Raw genomic sequence first — 16571 nt, 5'->3', positions numbered from 1 at the left:
CAAAGGTCTGCAGGTCCCCCCACCTCCCACCCCATCCTTTTCTCCCTCTCTCTCCCTCTCTCTCTGGCGTGTGTTCGTCTCTCCTCTGTTCCTTCCTCTGCTCCTTCCCTTTCTAGCGATGTGGTGATAAGGATTCCTTAACCACTTAATGAGCTGGGAGAGGCCTCCCTCCATTGGAGTGGAGGAGTCCAGGTGTGCAACATTTTGACAGGTAGAGCGTAGAAGGCCCGCCCCACCTCCTCTTTCCCCAAAGAGCAGTATATAAGGGAACCTTAAATTATGTAGCCAGGCACACACTGTCCCAAGAGCTTGCCAGCAGAATCGCCCATTTCTTTTTCCGAGGGTCTCGTTGGGGGTGGGGGGCCCTGGTGGGAAGGAAGGACGCATCCTGGAGCCCGAAGAGAGGACGGCTGCTCTCCTTAACCTCACTGCGAACATGTTGTACCTGGAGAATAATGCCCAGTCTCAGTACAGTGAGGTAAGGCGCCCGAGGTCTTTGCTACCCAACTCTCTTTCTCTCTGGTTTTATGCTCTCTCGAATGCAGACCCAGGAATTTGGGCATTCCTGGAGTCACAGTTGGCAACACTTAGGGTGCCTTTTAGATTTTATTTTTAGTATTTTTAGAGATGGAGGTGTCTGCAGACACCACGAGTATTTAGGTGTAAAGTTTCCCAAGCAAAGAGGAGTGCAAAAAGTGATTTATCTGTTGCGAGAAATGGATGCATCCGAGTTTTTGCGTCTGTGTTGACTGTAAACTCGGCAAACTCTCCTTTTTATTGCCATCATAGATCGCTGGTGTGCAGAATTGCATCGAAAAGGACTCGGGTTACTTTAGAAAGACATGCCAACAGAAGCCTTTTCCGATACGCTCATAGATAGCGAGTTCACAAAGCGGGTTTTCTTTCATGTGGTTAATTGTTTGTGTGTATTCCCCCTGTACAGACAGAGAAATGCCACTGTGAATCTGTGTCAACAACTCCTGTACATAAATGCGGCTGCAATGTGTGCAAGGCATCACCTGGGTTCTTGTTTGCAGAGCAATTATGTCTGTTTGGGTGAAAGGGAGACGCTTTGCTTGAGCAGCGGGTGGACTGGAAAGGTTGGCGTGGCGAAAATTGAGGATGTTTGTTGGGGGGAGGGTGAAGAGATGGCACATACTGAGGAAATGAGAACTCCTGGTCCAGGTGAACGAGAAGCTTTATCTTGCATTCCAGCGGGGAGAGCAGCTGCTTTGACACCGTCAGAGAGGGAAGGCGGCTGAGCCCTGGGATTTGAGCAACTCTGGCATGGTGCTGGCCGGAGCACTGTTGAACGTGCAGGGTGGGCCCCTGTGGGAGACAGTGGGAGCCCTCCAGAGAGGTTAAAGGAAGAGACGGTGCGCTGAAGCGTTCTCACTTTGCAAAGTGTCAGGGGCGCGAGTATCCTGAAGCCGTTTTAAGAGTCCAGCGGCTGAGGTCAGTCACGAAACCAGGGTAGCTGGATCTGGCCAGAGGTCTACCACTCAGTTCCTTAAAGTTGCCCGGCATAGAAGCCCTTTCAGTTCACTGGTGCCTTTTAGGCTGGATTGTGCGAAACCCCAACTGCCGTTGTGCAAACATGGAAACCTTCGCAGCATCGCCTTGTTAGAATGCACACATCTGGGACCCGGCGGACTGGATTCAGCTCAAAAAGTCACCCCCCTCCAAGGCTAAATGCCTGGATGGTGGCTTGGCTCAGTTCTGGCATCTGGTTTGGGGCATAGTTTTGCTTACGCGGGCCTGGTGCGTCCTGAACTGGCTGCGCCTGTTGTGGCGGGCGTGAAGCGACGCTCCTGGCTTTCCATTGTTCATGCCCCATTGCTATCCGATCAGCTTTCATTGCCTCTTCGGGATGGAAGGCAATTCCACACGTCCGACGGTTTTTTTGCAGAGCTCTTTTGTCTGGCCGTGACAGTCGCTTGGTGGCCTTTACTCACGTCGCTGAAATGTGCCCTTCGTTAGGGCATGGCAACCACATTTCTTTGTTTAAAACCTAGGGTTTGGCTCTGCTTTCGGGGATTTATTTTAAAAGTGCTGATCTCTGCAATTGCAGTGGTCTTCGAACTGGTTTTGTTCCCAGCGCAGGGAGGGAAAAGGCCATTTAAAAAAGCAAGACACGTTCATTCCTTTGAATATATCCATAATTAAAAAGTGAAAGCGGCTGGGTAGTCTTAAGACAATTATATGGTGGGGGAATGGTGGTGCTTCCCTAGCACTATTTTAGTAATACTCTTTGGGGCTTGGTCCCATTTCGTTGCAATGCAGGGGAACATGAAAATCTTGCTAGTTCCAATGGTTTGGCATGTCTCCAGAATCTTACTCCCCTTTTTGTCTCCAGAATCCTGGTGGCCCCAAAGCTGCACGGACATGCCAGTTTAAAAGTTTTTAAAGAATTTTTACTCAACCTTTCCCCAAGAATGCCAATATTCAAACCCCAGCTACGTTTCCCAGACAGCTCTCCGATCCACCCCACCCTACAACTTCTCTGAATTGGAGTGGGGGGATTCTTTACTTCTGCAGTGCCCCATGTGTGCTAGGCCCTGCACAGACTGGGGAAGTGGAGCAGTTCGCACCCAGGGTGCTTGGCATTGGCCAACTCATGGTGGGGCCAATGGAGAGTGCCTAGGATGGGATTTCTGAAAACATGGAGCTGGGAGGGAGCTCGTTTTTTTAAAAAAAAGGGTGGCTGCTTCTGCAAACTGGAAGAGAGCTAGGGGACAAAATGGGGTGAATTTTCGAGCCCCAGCAGGAAATAGGGTGGAACGGAAGAAGTGCAAAATCAAGGGCCCGTCTCTTCTTCCCCCTGCAGCAGTCCCTTTCTGGGAATTCCTGCCTCCTACTCCACCTGGTGACTAATCCTTCTCTTTGCCAGACAACGTCTCTGGCCTGGGGTATGCAGCCTGCTCCACCCAGGAGCTTGGGAAGGAGTTGTTGTGCCTGGTGTCATGAAAAGCCTGCGGTGAGCAGCCCTCTTGGATAGCTCTCCAGATGGAGCGCTTCTTTTGTTTGGGCCTGGGCTTTTCCCAGGCGCTTCAGCCCTCTCCCCCTGCCCTCCCGTAGTGCTGGAGACCAAATCCAGGGCTACTGGCTGGGCTTGAGAGACCAGCCCTGGCGCATGCGCAGATCTGTGTACTGCCATGCTGAACCCCAAGAATGCAGACGGGGTGGCAAAGCGGTTGGGTCACTGAGTCCAGTTTTGAGTCTCCAGGACGCTGGGGAAGTGCAAGGCAGCCAGTGTGATTGTGATAAGAGTGAGGCAAGATTCATGCAACTCCCTCCTCCCGGGGCAGACGAGCGGCTCCTGCTCTGCCGTGACTCATCTGGTGCATGGCGCTGAGGAACAATTGCAGCTGTTGGGCAAGGGGAGAGGGGAAAGTGCGCCTGCAGAAGCCCTCGGATGTAGATCATGAACTCCCTAACCTCTTGGAGGATGGGGCTGGTTAGGCAAAGCCGTTGGCTTTCTTCTTTGGGGAGTGGCGATGGAGCTCTCCTGGACTGTGGGTGGCGCAGAAGACCCCGCCCTCTTTGCGCCCAAACTGAAGCCAGAAGCGCCTCTTTCTCAGGACTCCTTTTGTTCTGCGGCTGGCAAATGAGTCTGGGGTCCACTTCCTGAAGGTGGCTTCAGATAGGGTGGGTTGCCAGTGATATGTGGTGTTCCATTGTGATGCTTTGTGTAGCCCGACACGGGAGGAATTTGGGTGCGAATGCCGCTTTAGAGAGACCCAGTGCGGCATCGTGATTCGAGGGCTTGAGTTCAAATCTCCACTCTGTCATCAAGAGAGCAGTGCTAAGCAGGTCTACTCAGCATCCTATCTAAGTCTGTTTAGTGGTGCTTACTCCTAGGAAAAGGTTCTTAGGATTGCCCTGTGAGTGACCTTCAGCTGCGGTTTCTCAGGCTCACCTACCTTGCAGGGTGGTTGGGTGGTTAGGAGGAGGGAGGGGCCTATGCGTGCCCTTCTGAACTCCTAAGAGGAAGGGAGAAATAAAAGTAAATACGTTCCTATCTGCTGGTGCTTAGGGGCAAGGAGCAACTTTGAAAAGTAGAAAATTGCAAAAAAAAATAAATACGATTTTGCGCTATGTTGCTTATAATAAAATTAAAAGCAGATTATTTCCAAAACATGTCTCTTTTTCATCCTGCACTGCTGACGTAAATCTGTCTTCTGAAGGAGTTACGCAGCAAGAGTTGGCCTCGTCTCTGGAAGACGCTGCACCTTCCCTTTGCTTTGTAGGCTATGCAAAGTCCTGTTAGTGGATGCCACTGAGGGCCAAGCTACAAGTGACGAATGACACTTGAACGGCAAGTGGATTGAGTGGAGGGCAAGTGAACAGGGAGAAATACACTTGCCGTTCAAGTGTCATTCGTCACTTGTAGCTTCGCCCTGAGGCATGCGTGTCTTGATTTTGGGGTGCTGGTATTTGCTGTTTGAAGAGGAACCTTTGGAAAACTTCTGGGAAATGGGCAAGCTGAGATTGTAGCAGACCTTCCCGGAGAGGGGTGTCCGAGCTCTTGGGAAAAGGCCGCTGTGCCACGTACGCTTGGCCACATAACCCACGAAAAGGACATGCGCTTCTGTGATTCTTTGCTGAGAGAGGGGAGATCCAGTCAACTTGAGGGAGGGCACGATAGAAGCTTGAATGCAGGGAGAGGTTTTTTAACCCTCTTGACGCTGCAACGTCTATTGAAATCAGTCGGCGGTGTCAAGATGGAGACAAACATGGCGGACTTCATTGCACAGCACACCGTTGCACAACTCACTGAAGCAACATGTAGGGATGCCTGCCAACTTCCAAGGGGCTGGCCGAATTAATGGCAAGGAGAGGCCGAGCAAAAGGCAGCAGTGGGGGTAGCGAAAAGCACTTCAGGGCAGTGCGGTCTTGGTGCCCAGGTCGCCAGTCACCGCTAGTGCGTGTGTGTGGAGGAATAACCTGGGGAAGGGGAAGGCTGTTTCCGTCATGCCCCACTTGTGGGCTTCCCAGAAGCATCTTTCTTCCTACTGTTGGTGGCTTCATGTTGGAATTCCCCTTTGGCTGGGTCCAGCAGAGCTCTCATTACGTTCTTGCAACTTAGGCAACGGTCATTCAGCTGAGATTTATCCCGGGGATGTTTGTGCATGTGTGAATCTGCTCTACAAAGTTGCTTGCAATTGCTGTTCCCCCTGGCCAGCCCTTTTCCTGTATCTCCAGGCTTCCAACGTGTCTTCCTCAATGCCCCCTTGATAGGTTTAAAGGTCTGGGGGGGGGGGCTGCAATCCGCAGACGTGCCACCCCTTCAGTCTTTGGGTCATTGCTCAAAGGGTGGTGGAGAAAGCATTTAGACTCCTTTAGCAGCACACACAAAGGCGACTTTCTCCACCTACCCTGTGCCTCCCCCCTCCCTGTTTTGTTTTTCTGGCCCCTTTCCAAGTGTGTGTGGGAGGGGGGGGTGTAGTTTAGTCTTCAAAGGAAGGGACTTAACCATTCATTCAGTGGAATGAGTGTAACCACCCTGAAGGTGATGACAGGGAAATGAGTGCGACTCCACAAGCGCTGATGTTGCCCTCCCTGGTAAAATGGGTGGAAGATGCGCTCCGTTGGAAGGAGTCCAGTTTGGCATTCAGGCAGACCTGTTTGCTGCTCCAGAACTTTATATCGGATTCTTTCAGAGTGCTCTAAAAGTTTCGCCAAGAGGGAAACGGAAGCTGTGTGCAGAAAATTGGCCATTGAATACGCACGAGTTCAACCCTGATTATGAATGCAGAGCTCTGTGCTGCAATATTATTATTATTATTATTAGAATTTCACGCAACACGATCAGTAATAAGTAAAGATCACATGTTATCATTGATTGGCCTTGCTGAGCTGATACAAGTTTCCACCAGAGACCTAAGTATCAGCCAGGTATCGGTGTAAAACGTACGCTGTCCCAAGTAACGCAGGTCTTTTGCAGTTCTGTGTTATAACAGAAAGCCGCAGTTTTTCCATATAAGTTGCAAATTTTTTCTAAATTGTTCCCAGTGCCCTGATGACAATGTGGTCTACTTATGTATTCTTCATCCATAGTCAGATGGTTTAAATTGTTGTTGTTGTTGTTGTTGTTCAGAGGAGTTAGCCGTGTTAGTCTGTAGTAGCAAAATAGTAAAGAGTCCAGTAGCACCTTTTAGACTAAGATGACGAAGAGAGCTGTGGCTCTCGAAAGCTTATGCTACAATAAAGTTGGTTAGTCTTAAAGCTGCTACTGGACTCTTTACTATTTTGCTATCATCATTATCATTATCATTAACAACAACAGCAATAACTGTGCTTATATACTGCTCTTCTAGACAGATCACTGCCTCACCCAGAGCGGTGAATTGCCTCCTGCCTGATCCAGTCTTTGTGAGTTTCTCACACTCTGATTTCAGAGGACTGAATCAAAGGAGCGCTATTAGTTGTCCTGGATTCGTTCAAATTTCTAAGATGGGGTCTCTGGGTAACTAGTCTCCTGCTAATAGAGCAAGATGGTTAGCCGTGTTAGTCTGTCTGTAAGAGTAGAAAAGAACAGGAGTCTAGTAGCACCTATAAGATGAACAAAATTTGTAGTAGGGTATGAGTTTTCATGAGTCACAGTTCTGAAGAAGTGAGCTGTGACTCACGGAAGCTCCTACCCTACCACAAATTTTGTTAGTCTCATAAGTGCTATTGGACTCTTGCTCTTTTCTTCTCCTGTTAATAGTTAGGCTCGTTTGGAAAACAACACACACTTGTAAACTGTGCACGTGCTGAGTCTGTTAACCTCTTTGGGATGGGGCCAAAATAGTCCTCAACCAGTCTGTGTTTCCATGCCATGTCCAGAAGCGGTCTTATGTGGTTGGGTGCCATGTGTTGACCTTGGCCACGATCAAGAGTCTCTCCTTCTCTTTGCACATTGTGATGTGCCCTCGGAAAATCTGTTCAGTGGTCTGTGTGTGGTTCAGACGATTGCATCAAACCACAGCTGTGGAAAGCCAGCATGGACCACCATCTATGGATGTATAGAAAAACCTCTCGGAGAAGCTTTCCTAATATTTTTGGGTGGGTAGCCGTGTTGGTCTGCAGTTGATGAACAAGTTCCGGGTCCGACGGCACCTTAAAGACCAACTAGATTTGGCCACACCTTGGGCTTTAGGGTGCTATTGAACGGGAATCTCGCTCTAATATTTTTGCTTTCCTTGAAAGCCCTGTTTTCCCCCTCCCTCTGTCAAGACTCTCTAGACTTACCCTTGAAATGTTGCTGTACGTGGAACTTTGCAATGACTCTACGGATGGCACATTATTTGGAGAGGCGAACTCTAAGGCTTGCCGTATTTACTATCTCCTGTCTGTCTTCAGTTTGAATTTGCACCTTTCTCCCCCTTTTGAACTTAGCATGCCACCTCCGTTTGGATTAGTTCCCTGGGCGGGTGGCTGTGGCTGGGCAAATGCATTTAACCCTCCTTTTATGAGAGAAGACTTCCCGATGTTGCCTTGTCCCCTCGAGATATAGTCCTACGGCGGCGAAAAGGTTTTCTGCACAAGTTGTGACTCCCCGTGTTTGTGTATGTGTGTGTTCTCTTTTCCCTGAGTGCTAGCGAGTGACAGATGGCAGCTATCAAGAGGGGATTATGGAGCTGTCTTTAGAAAAGGACAGAAATGCTTCATGGGAATCTCCTAAAACAAAAGCTGTGCGGCAGGCACGGTCCATTTCCGGATCGAGGGCGGCTTTGAGTCATGGGCGCTGTTCGGTGAGCCGTCAGCCCTGTGGAGACGATGCCAAGCCCACGTTGGTGATCTCCAGTCCAAATGACAGGTCAGGTTGGGTAGTACAGTGCAGAGCGGGGTGTGGCTGCCAAGTTTGGTGATTTCTTCTCAGGTAGAAGATGGGCCGGATTCCAAGGGGAGTTGATAGAGTTTCAGAAAAGGGGGCAGAACTTCCCAGGTTTTCTTTTTCTTTCTCCTCTCCCTCACCTGAAGTTTGACTCTCTCTTTGACACTTTGCTGCCCAAAACTGCTTAATGGCATACAGTCCAAGGGGGTTTACCATGGACTTCCTAACAGCAACAATAACAGCGTTCTTATTATACCACCCTTCTGGACAGATTAGTGCCCACTCAGAGCGGTGAACAAAGTCACTGTTATTATTATTCCCACAGTACAGCTGGGGAGCTGGGCTGAGAGGAGTGGCTGACCCAAGGCCACCTGCTGACATCATGGCATGAGTGGAACCAGCAGAGTGCATATTCGCAGCCCAACCAGTATGCTAAAGCAGCTCTCTGTAATAATAACAGAGTTTATATACCGCTGTTCTAGAACAAAGTCAGTATTATTACTGTATTACTGTACAATATTTTTATCCCCACAATACAGCTGGGGAGCTCATCTGAGAGGCTCACCTAAGGCCACCTGCTGAGCTCACGGTGGGAGTCGAACTGGCAGAGTGCGGATTCACAACCCAACCACTATGCTAAAGCAGCTCTCTGTAATAATAACCGATCTTGTGTACTGCTCTTCTAAACAAATTACTATTATTGCCACAATTGGGGTGGCTTCCCCACGGCCACCTGCTGAGTTCATGGTAGTGGTGGGAGTCGAACCAGCAGAGTGCTGATGCGCATCCCAACCACTTAACCACTATGCTACAGAATCCATGGCTCCATGGGACGCTGGAGTGCCATTCAGGAGCTGAATACTGTGTTTCTTGAATCCAACATTGAACCACTAGCACCCTTACAAAATATTGCTTGGATTTGCTCCTGACCTTTGGTCTAGTTCTTTATCTATAAACCAGCTAGGAAGAGAAGTTCTGCCGGAATAGGTATATAACAACAACAGCAACATTCGATTTATATACTGCCCTTCAGGACAACTTAATGCCCACTCAGAGCAGTTTACAAAGTATGTCATTATTATTATAAAGTTTTCAGACTCCTTAACAGTGGCTAAGCCGTCAAGAAAAGCTTTGTTTACATGAGTGGGCAGTTAATTGGGGTGGTTTAACGGAAGTGGTGCCCATGTTTCAGAGCTGGCCATTTAGGAAAATGTTACAGCTTTGATTGGAGTCATTGATTGGGGGTGCACAGTTTGGCCTACTAAGATCTTTCCTGATGTTCATGCCTATTTAAAAAGATCCACTTATTTTTGAAATGCAAGAGGGACATATTACAGGCTGGGTCACCCACTGCAAGAATAAAAACATTTTTAGCATGACGGTGATATGTGCATATACTAGAATTATGGACAGCGAGAGCGGGAAACCCGTGCCTCCTTTGACTACCTCCTCCGTCTTTGTACCCTTGGGGTCTAGGAGTCCGATGCTCTGTTATCCAGCCCTGGGCCTCTCTCTTCTAGGCAGTACCAGCTTCTGGGGCATCTCTCCCTGGGTAGCAGGTGAACGGGCACCCAAATTCCTGACATTTAAATGGGCAAAGTAAGAACTTAACCTGCTTGTGTGGGCAAGAGGCTTTCAGATGTTTTGGAACTGTTCTGTGATCTGGGCACGTAGAACAGGCACCAGGGTGGCCTTGGCCTTTGCCAGGCTGGTCTGTTGCAATTTGCAGTGCAGACTGGAGCGTCTTCGCCAAGCTGGTGAGGGGTGGGGGTGCCCATTGGCCCATCTGCGCATACTCAGCCAAGCGAGCAGCTCCTCCAAACCAGCACTGTGTAGCCTGAGCGACGTGGAGACAGAGAGATCTGCCAGGAATTCAACCGGTGCCCTGCTATGTGCCAAGCATGCCATCTTCCTCTGGTCTCTGCCTCATCTTTGCCATGTGCTGTATGAAGACCAATAAATACATAGAATAATTTCCCTTCTTCCCGTGTGTCCCCTGCCTCCAAAATGAAGGTGGCAATAGAGCGCTCCGGAGCAGAGCAAAGCATCTGGGTACAGCCCCCTGACTCATCCGCAATGCAGGAGGCTCTTCCGGCCTCCCGAGCGCCCCCCCCCCGTCCGGTGGCCGTGTTTCACCTGCCGTTGTGACATCTGCTCAGCTCTTTGCTCTGTGGGTGACTCTTGCACGCATCCTGTCAGGCCTGAGTGATGATGTCCTCTGCCCATTGCAATAAAATGCAAGATGGAGCTGATAATCTGTTCCTTTCCCCCTTGTTGAGCACTCTGTCTTCAGTGCTGACTCATTTTGCTTCCCGTAATGGAACTTTTTTTCCTTTTAAGTCTGCTCGCCGCCCCGAATATAGTTGCCACCCCGATTTTTCCTGTACTCAAAGCTTGGCAAAAAAATTGCAGTACGCTATGTAACTTGTGTTTATCAGAGGACTGCTTTTTTATCTAGCAATCTGTCTTTTTTATGATGGTCTTGTTCTAAATGTCGGTTTTCTGAGAGATTAACATGACTGCTACCCATCTTGATACCTGAAGAAGTGGGCTGTGACTCTACCACAAATTTTGTTAGTCTTATAGGTGCTACTGGACTCTTTTCTGCAGGGAGCCAGTGAAAAGCCAGATGGGAGTCGAAGGTTCTCCCGCGGCATGGCCCTGTTTTAGAGCCTGCTTACTCACACAATTTACCGTTCTTAGGTGCAATCCTGTATTTTTGCCACGGCTCTTTTGGAGCTGATTTTTACTTTGCAGCAAAAAGGTGCTGAAGTTTAAAGCTGAAAAGTGGGTGTGCGCTTGTGGAAATGTGTGCATGCATCAAAGAGGCCCTGTCGTTTGTAGACTATGCCGGACTAAAGCCCAGTTTTCCTGCAACAGGCGAGTAGCGCTATGCAAAGAACCAGGGTCTCAATTTCACACCCATTGCAGAAAAATGTGGTGGTCTGTACAATTAGAACTTGAACTTTTCGTCCTGGAGTTTACTGAGAGGTGGTTCCAGTTCTCTCGTGGATGTTACATTCTTTTTCTCTATGACCTAGTGAATGGGGATTTGGCCTCTCTCTTCCTCTTTCCTCGCTGGGGAGGTGGGGTGTGTGTGCTCTTCGATAATCCAGACCTCAAACAAGCCATCACTTTATTGTCAACCTCAGGCAGGTGGTAGGAGACCAAAAATGGCAAGCATTTGGCCCTGGGGCTCTCTTTGTTTAAAGGGCCCCCTGCTTCTGGCAGGGTTGCTTGGAAAGGGGAAAGGAAGGAGGGGGGAAGAGTTGAAATGATCTCTGGAAAGGGCAGTGTTGCATTGGATAAACCGGCTTGTGCTAAAAGTAGTATAATTCACATTGGTGATTGGAAGACTTGGAAAATCTGTCTTGGGTTTTTAAAGGGAGGCTTTACAGTTCTAGGGTCCAGGCTGGTGTCGTGAACCATCTTTTGTTCCTTTGTGTCCGGTTTTTAAACTCTCCAAGTTTTGTTTATGACTCTGCGCTCAGGCTAGCCATGGAACTCCAAAATATTCATTTATTCCTATCCTCAGAGGCTTACAATGAAAGCAATTATAAACGTGTAATTTAGGTCTTTTAACTCGTTATCATATGGATAGCAAGTTTTTAAATGCTTGGAATTCATTAAAAAGAGCCTAGGGATTATGAGAATGTAAAGTCTTAAATGTTGCATTTTAGTGAGAAATCACAGTGTGGTCCGCAAAGGCGAGCTGCCCGATCTCTGGCATGCTAATCTGGAAATGAGGCCCATTGAATTAAGTGATAGCTCCAGAGGAGATAGCCCTGTTAGTCTGTAGTTGCAAAACAGTAAAGAGTCCAGTAGCACCTTTAAGACTAACCAACTTTATTGTAGCATAAGCTTTCGAGAACCACAGCTCTCTTTGTCAGATGCATCTGACGAAGAGAGCTGTGGTTCTCGAAAGCTCATGCCTCAATAAAGTTGGTTAGTCTCAAAGGTACTACTGGGCTTTTTACTGTTTTGAATTAAGTGAGGCTCATTCTTGCACCCGGGTTGTATCCTTGGGGCCTAAATCCTTCTTGTTTCTACTCCCCTTTTGCTTATTTGGGAAAGGGTCTCTCTCCACTCGTACCCCCAGCCTCCACCCCTCTCTCAATGCAATCCTAAACTGAGAAATGCCCGCCTAAGCCCGCTGACTTGAGTGGAATCGAAGGCTGTAATTCTTAGGATAGTTCTGCATGCTTATTTTTGCCCGTGAGTGCAGTTTGTTCGTTTAGATATTTATACTCCACGTCCCCGACACTTATAACCTACTTGCAACACTTTTTCGTCTCTCCAGTTCATCCTCCTCACAACAGCCCTATGAGGTAGGCTGAGACTGTATGACCAGCCCAAGGTCATCCAGCGAACTTCCATGGCAAAGTGGGGATTCGAACCTGGGTCTCCCAGATCTTAGTCTGACACTGGCAACTATACCATGCTGGCTCTACAGTGGGCAGCGGTCATCCCGGTACTCAGCTGAGCTGTACGTTAGCAAGATCAAAGGAGCCATTCATCTGGGCTTGCAAATGTCCGAATGGAGCGAAAGTGGAACTGCATCACGTGGATTCACACACCCGTGGCCCTTTTCACACTTCTTATTTGCTTCCGGGACATCGCAAAACGTAGCGCAAAACCCGCGGAAGATAGCAAAACTCGCGTGACATGGCGCAAAACTCTCACGAGAAGACGCTATCTTCTGTGGGATTTGCGCTGCATTTCGCTATGTTCCGGAAGCAAGTAAGTAGTGTGAAAAGGGCCGTGGGGGGGGGGAGAGGAAGTATAAACTGCAGCTTGGTATGTTTCACTTTTGGAGGGCCTGTAAACTGAACAAAGGAACCATCTTGACCAAATCACACGTTCGGCTATAAACTATTTCTTCTGACTTGGTTACTTTTATAACCGAGGCTGGTAAATGGCTGCTTGGTGGTGAGTGTGAATCACCTTTGATTTCCTGTGCCTGGAGCTTTTGCCCCAAATGACAAACGGGTGGAGCTGGCTGGATGCATACAAAGACAATTGTTTTGTGTCCACAGGGTGTTGGGCTAAGGCTGGGAAAACCTGGGTTCACATTTCCGTTGATTATGAAATTTACCGGGTGACCATGGACTGGTGGCTCTCTTTTCACTTATTCTCACAACCGCCCTGTGAGGATAAAATAGTGGAGAGATGAACGTTGAATGACACCCTGAGCTTCTTGGAGGAAGAGCCAGATAAAAGTGATGAAAATAACCTGAGATGTGTCGGGGCAAGAGTTGATCTGAGGACTTCATTGGTTTGATCTAAATGGCTAAATGGCCCTCTGACAGCAATGCTGAGTCTGTGACCCTGGGCAGACCATGAGAGGGAGGGCAGGAAGGGCTACACCAGTGCTTAGTCCTCATGGCCCCTTCTTGCATGCCCAGGGTAAGGCCAATCGCCACCTTGGGGTCAGGAAGCGATTTTCCCCAGGCCAGTTTAGCTAGGGATCCTGGAGGTGTTTTGCCATCTCCTGGGCATGGAGCAGGGGTCTCTGGTGGTGTTGTGGGGGAGGTAGTTGTGAATTTCCTGCATTGCGCAAGGGGTTGGACTAGATGACCCTGGAGATCCCTTCCAGCACTATGATTCTATGATTTTTAAAAAAAGAATCTGTATCCTGCCTCTCCCATTGCAGGTCAAGGTGGCTTACCAGTTCCATTCAAACCATAAATGTAAAATGCTTCATTATTTTAATAAATTGAGGGGGGGGGCAGAATGCATTGTCAGTCACGTGCAATTTTTAAAATAGAAAAGAGTCCAGTAGCACCTTTAAGACTAACCAACTTTACTGTAGCATAAGCTTTTGAGAATCACAGTTCTCTTCATCAGATGCATCTGACAAAGAGAGCTGTGGTTCTCAAAAGCTTATGCTACAATACAGTTGGTTAGTCTTAAAGGTGCTACTGGACTCTTCTGTTTTGCTACTACAGACTAACACGGCTAACTCCTCTGGTGCAATTTGAGGCTGAGCTCAAAGGCTGGTGAGGAAAGACGCCTTCCTTTTGGCTGTCAGAGTTGCCTCCCAGTTTGGAAGCACAAACCGTGGTTTGGGTTTTGAGCTAGGGAGAGCGCTCACTGTGGCTAGGTAGGTTATCTGAACCAGACAAACTCTTGTTTGGTGAGTCATTTGGCATCCTGCAGCTGTTACATCACAGAGATGCATTTAAGAAAGCTTTGCAAATTTGCATGCATATTCCCTATTACATGTGCATTGAAGTATCTTTGAAATTGACTGTACTGACTCACATGGTGTAAGCCTCCTTGAGTCTCAGTGAGAAAGGCAGACGGTAAATAATGTGAATAAACAAAAATAGACAAATAAATAAAATAGGAATGTGGAAAAGCTGCCCTTTAGCTGTAGTTTACCAGCAGATGGCTGAGAATTCAGTATCTGCTTCAGGCTGTCCCATTGAGCTGGCCTGGAGCCCTTCCCATAAGAAGGCCAGCCTTAAGTATGGGAAACAACGACAATTGTATTGTGTCCACAGGGTGTCTGATGATGTTGCTTGTTTGTTTGCTTATTTCTCTTATAGTCCACCTTTCTCACTGAGACTCAAGGTGGATTACACAGTGTGAGATTAATACAGTCATAAACAATGCCATAGGGTAAATAAATGCAAGTTTACAAAGACAGAACATTGCAAAAATCCAATACAGAGTTGAAGAAATGCTGAAACAGAGCATAAGGAATTCTAGGGCTGACATTAGACAACCTAGAACTATCCAGTAGGATCATGCATAAAGCAACAGTACATAGTACATAAAGCAACATAGTGGTGGAGTCAAAAAAGTCCTTTTGAATCATTCGGTTTTGCATCGTTTGCAGAAGGCCAGGAGAGTGGGGGCTCCCCTGACCTCAGGCAGGTCATTCCATGGGGCAGGGGCCACCCCAGAGAGTGCACATGTTGCAGAGAAGTTTCCGAATGGGTGCTTCTCCACACGATGCTCTTTGTTGCCTCCACACTGATTGGAAAAAGCTGCATCGTGGCTCTGAGCTGAATGGCCGGTGATCCATTTGCTCTTGTGACTGGGCTTTCTCGGTCTTCGAGGAACTTGGGAGCAGTCCCTTTGTGTGGTTTCTCCTAACTTGTTTTTCCTGGCTGAGGTTCCGTTTGCGCTCACCTGCCTATGGCATCTCTGGGAGGTGGGCGGCCCTTAAAAACTATCCCTTGGAACAGCAGTTCTTTGCTCCTGATATTTTCTGCTCCGTTTTGAGTGCAAGAAGAAAAGGGCACGGTTTTGAGGCCTGTGGTTTTGGAGGTACTGTCTGTTTCAGCATGAAGGATTTTGTCAATCTATAGGCTACATTTCTGCATGGCTGGTGCAGTTTTGGTGTGTAGTTTCTAACTCAGAATGGTAAGAGTCTCAGGGCCAAGCTACAAGTGACGAATGACACTTGAATGGCAAGTGGATTGAGTGGAGGGCAAGTGAACAGGGAGAAATACACTTGCCGTTCAAGTGTCATTCGTCACTTGTAGCTTGGCCCCTAGTTTTGTGTCAGGTTCAGGTCCTCTTGCATCTTAAAGACCAACTAGATTTCCAGGATATGAGTTTTCAAGAGTTACAGCTCCTTTAATCTGATGAAGGGAGCTCAGACTCTCGGAAGCTCACGCCCTGAAAATCTGCTGCAGACCAACACTGCTGCCCACATGAAACTATCAGGGCCAAGCTACACGTGACGAATGACACTTGAACGGCAAGTGGATTGAGTGAAGCGCAAGTGAACAGGGAGAAATACACTTGCCCTTCAAGTGTCATTCGTCACTTGTAGCTTGGCCCTCAGTCTTCTCTGAAACCAACACCTTTTTGTCTATTTCCAGGCAGGGAGGTGGGTGGGCTTTGTATGGTAGCTCCAGTCCTTACTAATCACTCAGGGCCCTTTAGTACTACACTTTTCCTTCTCTTGCAATTGGCCTTTTCTAGGAAGAGCTCCTTCTTCTGCCAGGCAGCCCGTGCTGAGCTGACCGGGACAAAGGGAGGGGAGTCCACTGGCTCTTCTCTTCCTATTGCTTTGTCAAACTTCTCTGTCTGCAGCCACCCCCTTTCTGCTTTAGAATAGAGGGCAACTTGTTTTATCCATTTAGCTTGGAGGGTAGTTTATTCCATCAATCCATCCATCCATCCGTGTTTCGTCCATGTTTCGTCCCCTTGCCCTGCCCAGATTTGTGTGTTCATGGGTAGGAGTGGCAACCTGTAAGCATCATAAATGTGTGTGTGATAGGCCATCACATCGCTTCTGACTTAAGGTGTCCCTATGAATGAACAACTTCCAAAACATCATATCATTAATAGCCTTGCTCGGATCTTGCAAACTGGAGGCCGCGACTTACTGAGTCAAGCCATCTCATGGGTGGTTTTCCTCTTTTCCTACAGCCTTCAGCTATTGTGAATAGAGATGTGAAATTTTCAGAAATTTTGAAAACTTGAGAAAAAATGGAAATTTGGGGGGAAATTGAAATATATGCAATTTTTACTTTCCTATCAAACCAACAGTTCTTTTTACTAATTGAACAACATAAAATGCATCATTTATAACTTAGTTAGCATATACACTTGTAGCATTAGGCATATGTATGGGATTTAAAAGTGTACACATCTTCAGTTTTTGTAAGAGAAATTGCAAGTATGTCCCGTATTTGAGGAGTTGCAAACTGCAGCACTTGATGCTACCAAAGCACGCACATCTTTAATTTTAGCTCACTGAGAGATAGCAAAAAATAAAAATTAAAGA

The 16571-nt window shown here is 47.8% G+C and overlaps 1 protein-coding gene across 4 annotated transcripts in view; it reads left to right on the top strand.

Moving 5' to 3' along the window:
* Positions 1 to 307: 307 nt before the first annotated feature.
* The window catches only part of TP63 (tumor protein p63), a 130210-nt gene continuing 113946 nt past the window's right edge, over positions 308 to 16571 (top strand). For all 4 annotated transcript variants that reach the window (XM_054982854.1, XM_054982853.1, XM_054982852.1 and 1 more), the window contains exon 1: positions 308 to 478. In XM_054982854.1, the coding sequence (XP_054838829.1) occupies positions 437 to 478 (42 nt within the window). In that variant the 5' untranslated portion in view covers positions 308 to 436. The remainder of the gene's footprint in view (positions 479 to 16571) is intronic.

This window comes from Eublepharis macularius, chromosome 6 (genome assembly GCF_028583425.1).
Source record: "Eublepharis macularius isolate TG4126 chromosome 6, MPM_Emac_v1.0, whole genome shotgun sequence".
In the NCBI taxonomy this organism is placed as follows: Eukaryota; Metazoa; Chordata; class Lepidosauria; order Squamata; family Eublepharidae; genus Eublepharis; species Eublepharis macularius.
Note: the sequence above shows the minus strand (reverse complement) of the source record. Positions and strands in the feature narration are given on the sequence as shown.